This window comes from Pipistrellus kuhlii, unplaced genomic scaffold, assembly GCF_014108245.1.
Source record: "Pipistrellus kuhlii isolate mPipKuh1 unplaced genomic scaffold, mPipKuh1.p scaffold_m20_p_3, whole genome shotgun sequence".
In the NCBI taxonomy this organism is placed as follows: domain Eukaryota; kingdom Metazoa; phylum Chordata; class Mammalia; order Chiroptera; family Vespertilionidae; genus Pipistrellus; species Pipistrellus kuhlii.
Genome location: NW_023425529.1, coordinates 84517715 through 84534595, shown reverse-complemented (window position 1 = coordinate 84534595; position 16881 = coordinate 84517715). Strand labels below are relative to the sequence as shown.

Sequence of the window (16881 nt, the reverse complement as noted above, 5' to 3'; positions counted from 1 at the left end):
GTTGTTCATAATTTTTATCTTTATTTTCTTTCTCTTCTGAAAGAACCCCTTTCAGCAATTCATATAATTCTGGTTTGGTGGTGATGAACTCCTTTAGCTTTTTTTTTTAATCAGTGAAGCTCTTTATCTGGCCATCGATTCTGAGTGATAGCTTTGCTGAGTAGATTATTTTTGGCTATAGATTCTTGCTATTCATCACCTTGAATATTTCTTGCCATTCCCGTCTGGCCTGCATGATTTCTGTTGAGAAATCAGCTGACAATGGTATGGGTGCTCCTTTATAGGTAACTACCTGCTTTGCTCTTGCTGCTTTTAATATTTCCTCTTTGTCTTTTGCTCTTGGGATTTTAATTATGATTTGTCTTGGTGTGGTCCTCTTTGAGTTCCTTTTGTTTGGGGTTCTGTGTGCTTCCTGGACTTGTAAGTTTAATTCTTTCACCAGGTGGGGGAAGTTTCCTGTCACTATTTCTTTCAGTATGTTTTCGGTGTCTTGCTCTCTCTCATCTTCTGGGATGCCCATAATTCTGATGTTGGTTTGCTTGAAGTTGTCCCAAGGTTTCTTACATTATCTTCAACTTTCTGGATTCTCTTGTCTTCTTGCTTCTGTGGAGGAGTGTCTTCTGGCTCTTTATGTTCCACATCTTTGACTTGATTCTTATGATCTTCCATTCTGCTTTTAGGACTCTGTATAATATTTTTTATTTCAGACAATGTATTCTTTATTTCTTGTTGATCCCTCATTATTTCTTGTTGATCCATTATTATTTCTTGTTGATCCCTTATTATTTTTTGTTGATCCCTTATTATTTCTAGTTGACCCCTTTTCTTTTTTTTTGTTAAATATTTTATTAATTTTGTACAGAGAGGAATGGAGAGAGATAGAGAGTTAGAAACATCGATGAGAGAGAGTCATCGATCAGCTGCCTCTTGCACACCCCTACTGGGAATATGCCCGCAACCAAGGTACATGCCCTTGATCGGAATCGAACCCAGGACCTTCAGTCCCCAAGCAGACGCTCTATCCATTAAGCTAGGGGTGTCGAACTCAATCAGAGAAGGGGCCAAAATCTAAAATCCAGCCTAAATCACGGGCCGAATGGTTTACTGAACCATCATAAAGTGTCATTGTGATGGAAACGCAGCGAAGTGCAGTGATGACAGCGCGGTGCGGGCCACATTGCAAGGCCTGGCGGGACGGATTTGGCCCTCGGGCCTTGTGTTTGACACATGTGCATTAAGCCAAACCGGTCCCGGCCTAGTTGATCCCTTTTCATATCCTCATAGGTCTTATCGGCCTTTTCTAGGAAATTCTTGAAAAACCTTATAAGCGTGGTTTTCAACTCTATATCCAGTCGTTTTTTGTCCTTTGTTTGTGATCTGTTTCCTTGTCTCGGCATTTTCACATCTTCCCTGAGTTGGTAGCCTTAAAAGTCTCTGTGTTCAGCTTGGATGGGGCGGAGTTTCAGGATGGAGCCTACAGCCTTGGCTTCCGTCAGCCCCACCCTATGAGGCTCATGAGTCTCAGTGTTCCTCAGTGTCCTTTGATACTCGCCACAAGCACCTCTGAGAGAAAGGCACCCTCGAGTTTCGCCCACCACCAAACAGTCTAGGCTCTCCCCCAATGAGCCTGGAACTGGGGTTCAGTTCAGTTGGAAGTGGGGTTGGAAGTGGGGTTCAGAGCAGTCTGGAGCTTTTGTCTCCCTCTCGCTAGGGCAATCCAGCGGCACAGCCAACCGTCCGTTCTCTGCGTGCAATGTGTGCACCTCTGGGACCTCCTTTCGCGGCTCCCCCAGGTTTCCGCCTTTCAGCCCAGGCTCCCTCTGTATGAGCCTGGGTCCTGGGGTCTGGCCCAGTACTGGGGCTCAGTGCAGTCAAAACTGGGGCCCAGCACAGTCCAGAGCTTTTGTCTCCTTCCCACTAGGGCAGTCTAGCAGCAGAGTCAACAGTCAGTCCTCTGCGCGTAATGTGCACACCTCTGGGGGCTCTGCCTTTCGCTGCTCCCCTGAGATTCCGCCTCACAGCCCAGGCTCCCTCTGTATGATCCTGGGTCCCCAGAGTCTGGCCTAGAACTGAGGTTTAGTGCTGTCGGATCTGGGGTTCAGCACAGTCCGGAGCTTTTATCTCTTTCCCGCTAGGGAATGCCAGCCAGGCACTCAGCCTCCCCTCCTCTCTGGCTCCGTCCTCTCTGTGTGCACAAAGTGTCTCCCTACCTTGGGCTTTTACAGCTCCTCTGCTTTTCCTTCTGGTTTTCTCTTTCCTTCTTGTTTTAGAATTTCCAGTTAGTTGATTTTCCTGTAGTTCTGGGTAATGTCCATTTTATATTTTAGTTGTATTTTATTGAAATTGTTGTGTGTGGCTGCGGTTAGGTGTTTACCTGTGCAGCTATCTTGGATCCTCCCTTCTGTATCAGAAATGTTATTCTTAAAACCAATTCTATGTAATTTACTATCTTTCTTAAAGCAAAATTTTAAATACCTGCATTTTTTATTGTAATTTTGATATTTTTCATTATTAGCCCTGTGGTTGGTTACAAGAAATAAAGAGGCTATAATAGGATTTCCACGGAAGCTCTCTGATTCTCAGACTATAATCTTGAGCTTGTCTTTCTTTCTGGTATTGTCTGCAATGTACTCAGGAAAGTCAATGACAACCATGTATAGCAGCCACTTGGGCTCCCAAGGCATTTGTTTTAATTAGCACTTCATCACAACCAATCACAGTTAATACTTTAATTAATTAGCACTTCACTGTATATCAGGAATAGCTGGCATCCAATTTCCTATTGGCCAGGAGCTCTGCTCTGCACTCAGGCCCAGACAGGAGACCAAATCCACTCTCAAATCCCAACTCTGAGTGTCTGTCTCTTCAGACTACTCCCAGCACCAGTTCTCTGTCAGGGCCCAATCAGGAGACAGACACCACACCAGTTATTTGAACAGAAAACAATCTAAAGAGTTGTAACTTATAAACGGTGACTAGCAAACTAGAAGCAGTAAGTAAAAAAACAGTTATTGCTTCTAGGGCCCAGGAAGAGGAAATCACGAACTAAGAACTTAGAAAAGCTCTCCCCACCATTCACTTCAAGGCTGACTCAGACCTCCTTGGAGGGGCCTGGCTGCCCCAGGGGCACACATTGCTGAATGCCTGCCGCTGCTAAGGAGACTTGCCAGAGGGCGTGGGCCAGGCTGGTCCAAAACATGGCCTGCGGGGCAGTGGAGAACTCACTGGAGGGCATCAGCAGCTGGAGCCGGTCTGCAAGGGCTACTGAGATGAGCACCATCTGGCCAGTGGAGCTGTATGTGAGAGGCCTCATTGAGCACCTGGGCTAGATGGCCAACCTATTTGATGGGGTAACATGGGATTTGGATGCTACTTAAGCTATTCAAGAGTGCAGGTCCTGCTCTGCCTCTCCTCCCTGTAGGATTCCCTGGGAAATCGTATAAATGCAATTGTAGCCAATTACAAATACCAGTGCTATTTTATTGTTAGCCGGAATAATGTCTAACAATGTACAGTGTGGGGCTCTGTGAAGGCTGGTGTGGACCCCATCATTTTGGCTCATATCGTCAGTTTAGGGTCTTTTACTCCCCCACTTCCCGCAGCCAAAATTCTGGGGCTGATGTCTCTAAATGTGTTTGTGAAGAGCAGGAGATTGAGCAACTTCTGAGCCCAGGTGGCTGGCAAGCCATATGGAATCAGGGAGAGAGAAAGAAAGAGGCAGAGATATAGAGAAAGAATCCTTCATTCTGCTTACTATAAAGAAGCAGGAAAAATAAAGTACAAGAGAGTGTCATGTATGTATATTGACTTTTTGTTGTTATTAATCCTCACCAGAGGATATCCCCCCCCCCCCATTGATTGGAGAGATTAGAAGGGAGGAGAGAGACACAGAGAGAAACATAGATGTGAGAATGACACATATTATAGATTGGTTGCCTCCTGCATGCTCCCTGATGGGGCTGAGGATTGAGCCTGCAACCAAATACCTATGTATCTTTCAGTCCTTGGGCCAACAATTATTGAGCAAACCAGCTAGCACTATATATGGACTTTTGACCATGCAGTAATCAGCCTATTAGTAACTGTGGCCCAATTAATATCTAATACTTTAACCAAGTTGTCGGCAAACTGCGGCTCTCGAGCCACATGTGGCTCTTTGACCCCTTGAGTGTGGCTTTTCCACAAAATACCATGTGCGGGAGTGCACATACAGTGTGATTGAAACTTCGTGGCCCATGCGCAGAAGTCTGTTTTTGACTCTCAAAAGAAATTTCTATTGTTATACTGTTGATATTTGGCTCTGTTGATTAATGAGTTTGCTGACCACTGCTCTAACCAACCAGATAAATTACCATGTTCCCTTGAGGGGAGAAAGGGAGAGATGGGCAGAAGCAGATATAATGTTGGGAGAGAGGTTGAAGGTCAGGCCAGACCTAATAGTTGACACCAAATTAGAAAGCAAAAGTGAGCCCCCTCTCCCCCCGCCACACACACACACACACACACACACAAGGGATGACTTCCTTGGTGACATGCGCCCTTGGTTTTGTTTAATTCTGCCCCCAGCTGTACCTCCTCTCCTTTTACTGCCATTCAAGAAGGCATAGCCACATCCAAGATAGAGTAACTTCATCCTAGGGTAGGTCTTGAATATGTTCCCTCCCTCCTTCCCTTCCTCCCTCCCCCATCCGTCCCTCCTTCCCTTCCTCCCTCCTTCCCTCCCTTCCTCCTTCCTTCCCTCTTTCCTTCCACTCTTCTTCCTTTCATTCATTCAAAAACCAATTTTGTGCCTTTCCAAATATTTGGGGGGACACCTCTTCTATTTTGTGGATTATCCATTTAATCCTTCCGTTTCTGTCTTGTCAACTTTTGAACATTTTCCTGTTAACCCTTTCATTGGGAGGAAGAGATCCACCCAGAAATAAGGTTAGAGATTTCCATCATATTCCGGTTTCCCATGTTCTCCACAACCCTCTCCTCTTTGGAGAATAAGATGGTAATTTGAGAGGTAAGTATATTTCGTGACCTCTAGGAAACAAGAGAAGAGAAGGAATATAGAAGAGGGAAGATACAACACACCAGTGTAGATGTTTTTAAGAAATTTATTTGCAATTCTTATTTTTTTGTTTTTGTTTTTGCTTTTTTAAATAACATTATTCCTCAGATAAAAATGCAATCTTACAGGAATATACATAGCGTCTCACACAGAGATCATCACCCTGAAGCTCTTCTGGAAAGGTCGCCCCTTGTAGATTCCCTGGCCTTTCTCAAGGGCGAGAAGGCGCAGCAGGCGAGGCCTCTGACAACGGGATTATTTGATGATTACAAACTGTACAACAGTATTTACAATAGTAAGACTGCAAATCCGTGGAGCCTGGAGGGGAAGGGGTGGGGTGTGCAGATGTGCGGGGGTGATGACAGGCATTGGGGTGACCATGGAGGCACTGTCCATCTTTCTGCATCTCTCTGAGAACAAGCATGACACAGCTTGGTTTGGGGGTATGAAGGTTGGCCTGAGCGAGAGGATGGAGGATGTGAGGAGAAGAGGGATGGATGGGCGGGCTGGACCTGGAGCTCCTTACATGAAGGGAAGTCTTGCTTGGTACCGCTGGGATTAAAATAAAATGGGAAAATTATGAGAGTAATAGACTTTCCAGTGGTTCACCAACTGGGGACCTGCCACCCTATTTCTTAATAAATGTGTGTGTTTTTCCATCCCAGGCTGCAAATCCTGTGTATGCCTTTGACACCCACAGCCTACTTGTGTGCTAGGCCCTGTTCCCCCAGGCACAGGGAGACCAGCTATGCCCTGGGTGGTGCATATCCTGGGTGGGGAGTCAGAGATGGAGTCCACGTGTGGGGAATGGACGTGGCCAATGTGTGATGTGTGGCTTGAGCAGGCAGAGAGGCGCCCACAGCGTTGAGTTGCCTTCTGAAGGAGCCCTTTGCACAGGATTATTGGCTTAATGCCATCTATCCGTGGCTTTCAAGTTTTGTTTTCTCCTTTCAAGCCTCAGTAAGTTTCTCCATGTTGGGAGTCCTTAGAGGAAGGGGTTGGGCCAGGGCTCAGTGCGCATCCTCTACTTCTTCCTGTGGCTCTATAGCAAGTGGCCTTCTCTCCTCTCCTCCGGCTGCAGGCTCGGGGGACTTCCTGGGGGTAGGAAGGGGGAGGGGCTTTGAAATGTGCAGTCCTCAGGCTCCTGTAGCAGCGCCACTGCCAAGGCTGATGTCTGCTCACCCGTTCCTCACTCCCAGCTTCTAAACACGAGGGTGGTGCAAACATCAGAGCACGAGTTCTCAGGCCCAAACTGTGAACAGGAATTATTCTGTCCGTTTCTGTATTTCCTCACATAGAAATCACCTCACTTTTCCCTCCAAGGACTTTGTGTTTGATAATGGCATTTTCCTATTTATGAGTCGTGCGAGTGACTTTTAGATGGTAGATGTGTAGCAAATGACCAATTCATGGTTATTAAGTGTCATGGCCCTTTCTAGGAGCCTGATACAAATGAGATGATTTAGATTCTGAAAACAAGGAGCATGGGCTGCCCACAGCAGGGAGCACACCTGTGAAAAGGCCAGCATCCTTGGAGTGAAGGATATTTGACTCTGGTGGTGTGACACTTCAAGCTTTTGTTTAATTATACAGTCGTTGTCTTCCTTAATTTAGTAGAGAACAATCGTAACTCTGCCTCTACTCTTGGTTGTGAGTTTAACTTAGAAGGGAGAGTCTAGCGTGGTCTTGAGTTCCCTTCCAGAGACAGAGTCCGTGCTTTCCCAATCCACCAAAAAGCAGAGGTCTTTCCCCTCAGCTGATGGGAGCTGAGCCTCTTAAAATCCTGTGAGGAAGAGGTCTTGATTCTAGGAGGAGCAGCATTTTCCTAGCGTAGATGAATTAAGATGTTTACATTCCCAGTCATGTTAGGTTCAGATGGCACTATTTCCACCCTCTCCCCTTCTGGGCAGAGACAAATCATTGTCTAGCGCTCAGCCCTGGCACCAGCACTTGTCCCTCAAGGATATTGGTGTGTGTGTGAGTGTATATGTGTGTGAGTATATGAGTGTGTGAGTATATGAGTGTGTGAGTATATTTGTGTGTGTATGTGTATTTGTGTATGTATGTGTACGTGTTCAAATGTCTTCCCGACAATGTGGAAACCCGGCAGGCATCCGTTTGCCTGTTGTGTTGGTATCTGGCTTCATTGCTTTGAAAAATAAATAAATAAATACACAAATAAATAAATAAATAAAGTGAACACCAGAAATGGCTTCACAAAAAAACTATGTGAGAATTGCTCTCGGGACTCCTTTTATTCTGTCTCAATAGACTTGTGGGGAGGGGGGGAGAAGAGGGCCTAGGGGGTTGGGACAGGAGGCTGAAACAGAGAGAGCTGCGTAGGGAAGGGGACAGAGCCCCCAACAGTTGCAGGACACATCCTTCCCTCACCGCCTTCCCTCATGCCTCCTCAGCTGTGTGCTGGAGAAGCTGGGCGGTGGTGACTGCGAGTCTCACCCCTGCCTCTGACTGGGGCTTGCTTCAGTAGTGCACTGGCTAACACGAGGGTGGGGACATCTGCAGAGAGGGAAGGACAGGGTGACAGGCACCCCACATCTAGCCAGATTACTTTGATTTGGTTGGGAAACAATGTGAGAAAAAAATTTCTACTTTTATCTTCTTCCACTGTAGATCCTCAAGACATGGGCCTCTCTGTGGCCATTGTGAGTGGCCGAATTGGACACTTCTTTCCATAACATGGGAACAGACACAGGAAGTCAAAACATGCCCCTTTGCCCCATTTCTCCTCCAGTTCTCTCTGTGCTTACACTCTCCCCAGTCCAGAGCCATGTCTTTAAAATCGGAACTGGCCTGGCCTCTATCAGCACGTTTTTTACTCCCCTGGCGTGGAAAGAGGTCCTTCTAAAACCAGCTGCCCTTTCTCTTGGTCTCTTTGCTAAACTGCTTCTAACACTTAGATGATGATATTTCAATTCTCCGGGCCTGGTAGGGATGGAGGCTGTCATCTTCCTTAGCAACAGGTCTGATTCTGGCTAAAACGCTGACTGCCTGGGCTCCTTAGGCCTAATTCAAGTTCTCGTTCTATTCCTTGGCCTTTAGGAAGGACGGGCCTCTGTAAAACAACCATCACCCTTTTGGTGACTTCCAAACTCCTCCTCTTCAGGTGCTTATTTCTCAGAAAGTCATTGCTGAGGTAGTGAGGCACACTTCTCCCCTGGTTGCCGACTATGCCCAGAGCAGGCTAAGCAGGATCCCAAGGCCATGGCCATGCGGAAGTGACAGGCAGTTGCACTGCAAACAACCTCCTGAGACTGGAGAGCAGGGCTCAGAGGAGAAGGAGACTGAGTAAGGAAGTCTTGCTCCTTTGTCCAGAGGGATGTCTATCAGACTAGAGGCTGAGGAAGGGACTGTAACTAATAGCTTCTAAAGCAAAGCAGAGAAAAATTCATGAATCAAGCCAAAATCTAGGGGAAAAGTCTCCTTTTACCTCCAGACCCAAAAGAATCTTCTAACCCCTCTGCTTAACGGAGCCATGCACACGAGTAATAATTGGTAATGGACCAAGGTCTGGATATAAAAAAGGCTGGGCTAATCAGAAGAAAATAAAAACAAAGTGCACCCAAACCCAGAACTTAAGAGGCCCTTCCAGTCCTCACTCAGCACTGTCTGCTTTTCTCTTGCTGCCCCAAGGTTTTCAGAAGATTCTACCACTTTGCTTCACAAGGTCATGGGGAAAGTTCTACATCAGCCAGCATACGGTGGATGAGGGTCATTGCTTTCACAACAGATTTTACTAGTCTGTGATGATGGCAGGCACCAAATGTCCATCCTGCACGAGTCCAGCATGAGGTCAGGTTCAGAAAGACCCTAGACTGGGCGCTGTCCTCTGAAGCTCCTTTCCTTCACAGCAGCGCAGGGCAAGGTGCCCTGGTTACGGCTGATGCTGGCACTGGTCTCATGGGGCAGGGAGAAAGGCCAGCTGGTCTTCTGAACAAAGTGGACTGTAAAGAAGGGAGCCTTTGGGGAAAGTGGAGAAAAACAAGGGGCCATACTTAGGCAGGGCCCTGGGAGTAGCTGGAACAAGCCAGCCTGTGGCTCATGCTGCTGGCCAATGAGCTGTGGCGATGCAGATGAAAAGTCCAAAAGGAAAAAAATAGAGTGCAGCATGAAAAGGGTGTGTGTGTGTGTGTGTGTGTGTGTATATGTGTGTGTGAATTAATATTCCAAATTTTATCTAGGGATCAAGTGTACAGTAAGAACCAGATATCAATCTAAAAGGGCTCCCTTCTCTATCATAACTGACATCTTAGGGGCACAGTGGCAGGCATTTTGGGAAACTAGACACAGGGTAACCCCTAAACCTAAAGTCTAGAAGACGTTAATGGCACTGAGATGGAATCAAGAAAGTTTGGATGGGTTGGGCTTGGAGAAACGGGAAGAAACTCTTCTGGTTTTAGACTAGAATTAAACTGGGAGCTCCTGGCCCATTTCTCCATGTGTTCATGAATCAGTTCATGGAAACAAAGCTCATCTTCATTGAGGAATGGACTTTCCCAACTTGAACATCTAGTTTGCGTATCTAAGTGCCAAGAAGGCTGAGAGCACATGGACTGGAAGAGATCCGATGGGTAAAGGCCAGATGAACGGTTGAGTCCTGTTTCCCCCAAGCCACCCCTTTTTGACCATCACTCCTGGAATATACTCAGAGGGCAGCATCATAGGGTGATGCAAACTGGCATGAGAGAAGCTCCCACAAAACCCCTGGTTCCACCACCCCTGTGAGCCCCTGATGCTGCATCTCTTATGTGAGGTCCCCTGCACAGCTGCCACACACACCACGGGGCTCGGCAGGAAGTCCTGTCCCAGAATGAAGAAAAGATGGAGAGACGAGCAAGACAGAGCTGACTTTTGGAAGGACACACATTTTTTCTAGGCCCTGCTGTCTGAGTTTGGGTAGACCAGTTGCCAGAGCCAGGATGTCCTTCCCCTCCTGCCAGCCCAACTCTCCTCCTGTCCTCTTGGTCAGTGGATACTTTTCTGAAAAACCATTGAGCAAACTGCTGTGGGAGTGGAAAGTCAGCCACCCCTCCTCTCCTTTGGGGTATGTAGAGGCTAGCGCAGTGAGGACAGAGCCAGTCAGAATGCCTCACGACCCCTCACAGCAAGGGCTGTTCCCAGAGAAATACCCAAACAGAGAGCTGGTGCAGAGTAGATGGAGTGACGATTGGAGTGAGATATGGCCTGGTCTCTCAAATGAGATGTAGTACAAATATGTCTGTCATATAGTTTTGGGAAAGTTGAGGGAAACAGAAGCAAACACAAGATATGCAAAACAGTAATGTCCAAACCTGTTGGTGGGTAGCAGAATAATGGTTTACACTGGTGAAACCTTTGCTCATTGTACAAACTAAAAAAAAAAAAAAGCCTCCCTTCCCCCAACCACACATAGAAAAGCACTTAAGAGTTCAAAGGTAAAGCTTGTCACACTCCAAATACAAAATGATTTACTTACATGCAGCAAAATATACAAGAGGTGAATTCAAAAACAAACTTAATTCATTATATTCGCTTGGCACAATTGCAATTCAATTTTAAAAAAATAATTGTAAAATACTGAAACTGACCTGAATTCAAGTATAACGGTTTCTTCAACAGAAACATTATCAATGCAATAAAACATTACACGGAATATATAGAAGCAAAACACCTTCTTGAGTTTTTCCTTAAATTTCTGTGTTTTTTTAAAATACAGTTTTAATGCCAACAAGACTCACAATTGTATTTTTAAAATGAATATTATTGCATTGTTTTTGCATATCTTGTGGGACAGAAAATGCAAAGTTACTGATTCCTGTTTCAGAAGCAGAGACAGTGATTTGTTTTTGCTCTCAAATGGCCCTGGATTCAGATCCCCCCAGTTAACCCAGAAACGGGGCGCTGCACGCTCACAGGGTGCAGGCCCCTGCGTGGGCGCACATACACACGCTGACACACGCAAACAGACAACCCACGACATGCGGATCACACTCAGAGACTCTCGAACGCGCTTCCTCTCTTCCGGCCACCCATACACCCAGCTTGAGAGAGAACCCCTCACCCCTCACTCACCCATCTGTGCAAGACCCTGTGAAGTGCATTGCTGATTACCTTTAAATTACAAAACCAATCGAAAACCATGTTTACTACCTACGGAAACCATATCAGTTACTGGGCATACACAACATCCGGTAAAACTCTCCCACGTGGCTGCCAGGACCCTCGGTAGGAAAAGGAAGCCACACCCGTTTAATGACACCATCCAACTAGACCCGGTTTACATTTGCAAGAGGGAAACAGTGAGGGGGCGGCTACTGAACTTCGCAAACACTCCTCTTCCTCCCTCCTCCCAGGAAAATAAAGTAAAAAACCCCAAACAACAAAATGAAAACTGCAACATGCTGTCAAGAGAAATGTCAAACCACAGGACAGAGGAGCGCTCAACAGAACCGGCTCCTCCTGGCTTTGTCCAGTGCTGGCTGCCCCTTCCTGTGGGCAGTGCCGCCCCCCTCGCCGCAGGCTGGACTTCCGGGCTGGGGCTGGTCTCCTCTGAGGGGAAGGTGATCCTGATGTAGGTGGGTGGCAGCGGGCGGTTGGGAGTGGGGGCGGGGCAGCTGCCTCCTTGCCGAGCGCCCTCCCTCCGGGCTCCCAGCTCCTGGCCCCCTGCTGCTGGCTCTTCCCTCTGTGGTAGGGGTGGGGTGGGAGTCACGCCTGCCTCCTTCTGCAGATCCACAGGGCCCTGGCTCTATGGGGACAGTGAGGCTCGTACACAATATGTGCAAAATGAGTTTTGTACAAGCAAAGTTGAAAGACACCCGTTTGACAAAGGTCCTTTTTGGTGGGGGCTGCCACAGGAAGCTGAGAGGGTCTCTCCAGTGCCCAAGGTGAAGGCTGGTTCCTGGCACAGGGCTTGCCAAACCACAGGAGGGCAGGAGGCCTTCTCTCACTCCCTCCCTGACCCTTTCACCTCTTCCTCCTCCTCTTCCTTCTCCTCACCACTCTACCTCCTTGGACACAAACTGGGGTTGCTGCTTTTCCTTCCCCCCAAAAGCTGACTCTCCATACCACCCAACTCTGTGTCTTGTCCCAACGAAATGAATGAAGACGCTGTTCCGTTAACTCCAGGTCACGAGAACAGTGAGGCACTTCTGAAACGAACCCTTTAGGAACATTGAGACAAATAAAAAACCCAGCATCTCCCAGCCCAGCTCCTACAGGCTGCTGACATAGGCTCTGCTGTCCTGCAGCTCCTCCTGGCTCTGCTGAGGCTCTTGGCTGGGCCCACAGGGCCCGGGCTGCTCGCCCCCTGCTCCGTCCTGCCCCTGGTCCCTGCAGTTAACAAAAGGTAATAGGGTGCCGTTGGGGCTCTGCTGGGCGCCCCCGCTGAGGATGTTGTCTGCGGCGCTCTCCATCTCCTCGATGGTCATGTCGCAGGCGTCAGCCAGCTCCTGGGTTGTGACCTCGATAAACTTGGGGTCTTGGGCAAACTGCCCCAGTCCTTCCGAAATCAAGACCTGAAGGGGGGAGGGCCATGAGGAAAAATCAAAGAGGAACATTATTCCTGCAGCTCAACCCTTCTGTTTAGGGTTAGAGCAAAGGACTTCGACTGGAGACTTCGGGAGTGCGTGCGCGAGTGAGGGCAGGAGCGTGTCCGGGTGCTCAGAGGAAAGGAGGGAGGTTCCGGATGCACAGGCTGGAGCAGAGACCTTCAGGCTGGCGTCCTCAAAAACTCACAAATACGTGAACACTTGGCTCACCAAGGAGCTGCAGGGGGTAGTCTCAGAGCAGTGGGTTCTACCCTCTGCCCTGGCTGTTCTCCTCCCTGGCATCCCATTTTATTCTTTCCCAGAAGCCTTCATTCACCTTTGGTGAAACTGTTTTGCCCACTGCCCGCTGCCTGTCTGTGGGTGCGGATTCTGAGTGTGATGTGTGCAAACACCGCACTTGCCCCTGCCTCCTCTGCTGCCTCTGCCAGGAAGGGCCAGTGGGCACAGCCAAACTCCTCCCTCCTTCCTGGAGGCTGGCCAGTGGGCAGGGGAAGCAGTGGAGGGAAGCACAAAACACTTTTCTCTAAGTCCTCTAGGCCCTGCTCCCCCCATTACTCTTTATCTTGTGTATTTTTTAATTTTTCTCCATCGCTCCACCCCTGCCCTGCATGCTTATTATCTGTCTTTCCTCACCAGCATGTGAGCTCATCAGAGCAGACACCCTATTCCTTAGAGGTGGCCCCTCACCTAGGACAGTCTACACACGGCAGGTTTCAGTGGAGATGTGCGGTCTAATAAGGGGCAACACAGGCGCTTGAAGCACAGGGTTTTGAGTCAGACGGCACGTGGGAAGCCACCTGGGTTAGCGCCCAGCTCCTGCGGCAGCCTGGTGACTGGACAGGCATCGCCTTTGCTTACACATGTCAGTGACGGGGCTCCCAATTGCACAGGAAAGCCCTGGTTTAGGAAGATTGCCTGTTAGCTACAGCCTGCCTGTCAGGCTGGCCCAGGCACTCCGGTGCTGCATTTAAGACTCTTGTCCACGACACAAAGCCTCACAGGACTGAGATGCAGGTCAGCGCTCCTTTACTGTGGTCCTCACCCGAGGATATGTTTTTATTTTTAGAGTGAGCGGAAGGGAGGGAGAGAGAGAAACACTGATATGAGAAAGAAACATCAATTGACTGCCTCCCATATGCACCCTGACTGGGGAGTGAGCCCACAGCCCTTTGGTGTGTGGGAGGAGGACGTGCCAACAGGCCAGCGCGGGGTATCAGGGCTTCGTTAGTCACCTCCTCTCTAGGTTTCCTTTCCCAACCCCTCAACCAGTTCTCACACAGAGTGGTGGTTTTAGGGACCCTGCCACCCAGTCATCCTCCTTCGGGACTGTTCCAGTTTGCCAGAGGTGCCCCGAGATATGGCGCCAGGACTGCAATTGTGCTCTGACCAGGGCCGAGCACGGTGGACCCGAAGGTGCTCTTGGTCTAGACTAGAGGCTCTCAACTCTGGCTGGGAATTAGAATCATCAAAGAGTTTGTTTTGTTTTTTTAAATACCCATTTAATTGGTCATAGGTTTCCAAACCTCCCCCCCCTTCTTCCCCCTGACACTCAGGGCCTTTCAGGCCAGGAGACTGACACCCAGTCCACTTGGGAGAGAGCCGGGGACCCGTTTCTTGATGCTCCATGCAAAGTGCCCTGCTGCCTCGGGCCTTTCCTCCCCCTGTGCCGTGCTCGGGGTCACTTACTGCTTCCACCAGGCTGCTGGCGCTGCCGTGGAACTGCCGGCCCCAGGCCCCGGCCTGGCTGGGCACAGTGAGGGACACCGGCCGGGCTCTCCGCGTGGCGCTGCTGCCCGCCTCGCAGGGCGTGGGCTCCCCCGACCAGGAGCCGCAGTGGACGGATGGGAAGCTGCTGTTGAGCTTCTCGGTGGACTCGGTTCCTTCCAGCCGGAGGGTGGGGATGGGCTGCGGGGGCCAGCCGCGGCTGCTGGGCGTGGCCGGGGGCGTGGCACAGGGCCGGGGGAACGTGGTGGGGGAATGGCTTCTCTGGAGGAGGGGGCTGAGACCCGCCACTGCCAATGCCTGTGGACACACAAGGAGCACGGGTTACCCAATGGTCAGGCCGGGGCAGGCCTCTCAGCAGCTACTGCTCGCAGCTGGTCCCAGCTGCCTGGAGCTCATACACCACCATGTCACCCACCTGAATCCTACCTCATCAAGTCCCAGAGTAAACGTAAACTGTCCTAAAACGCATTTTCTGATGACCTCAGTCTGAAGTAACCCTGTCTCCTCTAAATTCCAAAAGTTGTGACAGTTGGCAGGTTCACCTGCCCATCAGCACTGGCCCCACCCTGTCAGCTGTGAGTTCTCCCCCTTTGGCTTCCTTGTCAGTTGACCCGAGAGGATGTGCCTGTGTCACCTGCACAGCCACACACAGCCCTTTGGGCTGATGTGAGGTCCGAGTGAAGGAGGGTCTGCGGGAAAGCACACTGTGCATCCAAAGAGCTGGCCAAAACCAGTGCGCACTGTTTCAGTTGTTACAATCCATCTGGCCAGTAATGATGTCTTGCCAATTTACATGGCTGTGTCCTCTGCCCCCATGTGAGGTGCTGTAATGCCATCCACAGGGCAGCGTGGGGGAGAGCCCACCCCGAGAGGCAGAGAGAAGGGGCATTGCCATGTGGGTGGAAGGTAGTAAATAAAGAGGAGTTTCTTGCCTTCCAAAATGATCGAACAGATGAGTGAAATAAACTTTCAGAAACCCTTGAAACTATCACATATGGTGTCCCCCACCTCCCTCCCCGCCTGCCAGATGTCCTTGGCCACTGCTCTTGATGGTCCCCAGCCTGGGCCCTGGGCCCTGGGAGAGAGTATGCAATTGGACAATGCCACACAAGCTAAGCAAAGTAGTGCATTTTTAAAAAAAAGATGAAATAGTGTCAACTTAGCCAAGTCACATTGGCCATCTTCTCTATACAATAAAAGCCTAAGTGAGCATTATGGTGGAATGGCCAGAATGATCAGCTGCTATGATGCACACTGACCACCAGGTGGCAGATGCTCAATGGTGGAGCTGCCCCCTGGTGGTCAGTGTGCCTCCAAAGTCTTGGGGACTTTGTCTAGCCTACTGGGGGGTGGCCAGTTGCCTGTTCCAGAAACTGGGCTCGTGGCTGGCAAGGACAGAGGAGATGGTGGGAGCATCTCTCACCTCCATGGCAGCACTAAGGAGCAGTGAGCCGAGTGGTAAGGAGAAGCGAGTATATGGGCAGTAAGGAGTGAGGGGTTCCAGACTGTGAGAGGGCGCAGGCCAGGCTGAGGGACCTCCCCCTCTCCCCCCACCATCAGTGTACTAATTTCGTGCACTGAGCCTCTAGTGCAAATCATAAACTTTAATCAGCAGTTGAATAGTTGAATGTTTTTGTAAAAAAAAAAAAAGAAAGAAAGAAAGAAAGAAAGAAAGAAAGAAAGAAAGAAAGAAAGAAAGAAAAAAGGAAAACATAGGCCTGTGGTAAGGGAGTGCATAATTAAAGAAGTAAAAACTTTAGGTAAGAGACTGCCTTAGATAATTCTTTGAGGACTCCATTAGTTCTGAGATACTAAGAGCATTTTTGATGCGCTTTGGATTTTACACTGCAGAGTCATCCGTGCTAAAAAAAGAAGAAAAAAAAAATGTCAACAGTCAACTCTCCCTGAACCCATTTTCCTGGGAAATCACTTCCTTCTCCTGACCATGTAGCTGGCTGGTTCTCTGATCATTTCTGTATTTCAGTGGATGGATTTGTGTGCCGCTCAATTTCCAGGTGTCTAGCAACTCTAGGTAGAACCACATCTGCTTGAGTGGTGTAAGCCAATGTCTTGGGGGTGGGCGACACCTGTGCTACTGTAAGAAGAAAGCTCAGGCGGAATCTGGGGACCGTGGGGAGCTCCTGCTTGCCAGTATTTTCTAGGTCTCCGCCTTGGGAAATGGCAGACTTGGTAAGGCTCTCATTTGGGTAGGAAAAGCCCCGCCCCTGGGGCTGCCAGGCGGGTGGGGATGCAGCAGTGGTGTGAGAAAGGGAAGACTGGTGACTCGGGGACTTTGCCTAGCCTACTGGGGGTGGCCAGTGGCCGAAGTGTGGGCTACCTGGTGATGAACCAGATGCAAGGGCAGGACTGTCTTCTGAGAGATGTCTCCCCCTTGATTCTTCTGTCGCTTCAGACATTCTAGGTGGAAGGAGGCCCTCCGACCTGCAAGGGAGCCAAAGAACCGGATCAGAGCAGGGAAAGGAGCCCGGGTCTGGGCCGATTCGGGCCCAGGGAGGGGAAAGGTCTGTATACACCTCCTCTTTACCCTTCAGCTTC

At 49.3% G+C, this 16881-nt stretch overlaps 1 protein-coding gene across 33 annotated transcripts in view; it reads right to left on the bottom strand.

The window, feature by feature from the left end:
* Positions 1-5086: 5086 nt before the first annotated feature.
* CACNA1C (calcium voltage-gated channel subunit alpha1 C) overlaps positions 5087-16881 on the bottom strand; it is a 562813-nt gene continuing 551018 nt past the window's right edge. For all 33 annotated transcript variants that reach the window (XM_045588407.1, XM_045588403.1, XM_045588416.1 and 30 more), the window contains 3 exons: positions 16664-16767; positions 14287-14622; positions 5087-12567 (listed from right to left, as the gene is read on the bottom strand). In XM_045588407.1, coding sequence (XP_045444363.1) covers positions 12265-12567; positions 14287-14622; positions 16664-16767 — 743 coding nt within the window. In that variant the 3' untranslated portion in view covers positions 5087-12264. The remainder of the gene's footprint in view (positions 12568-14286; positions 14623-16663; positions 16768-16881) is intronic.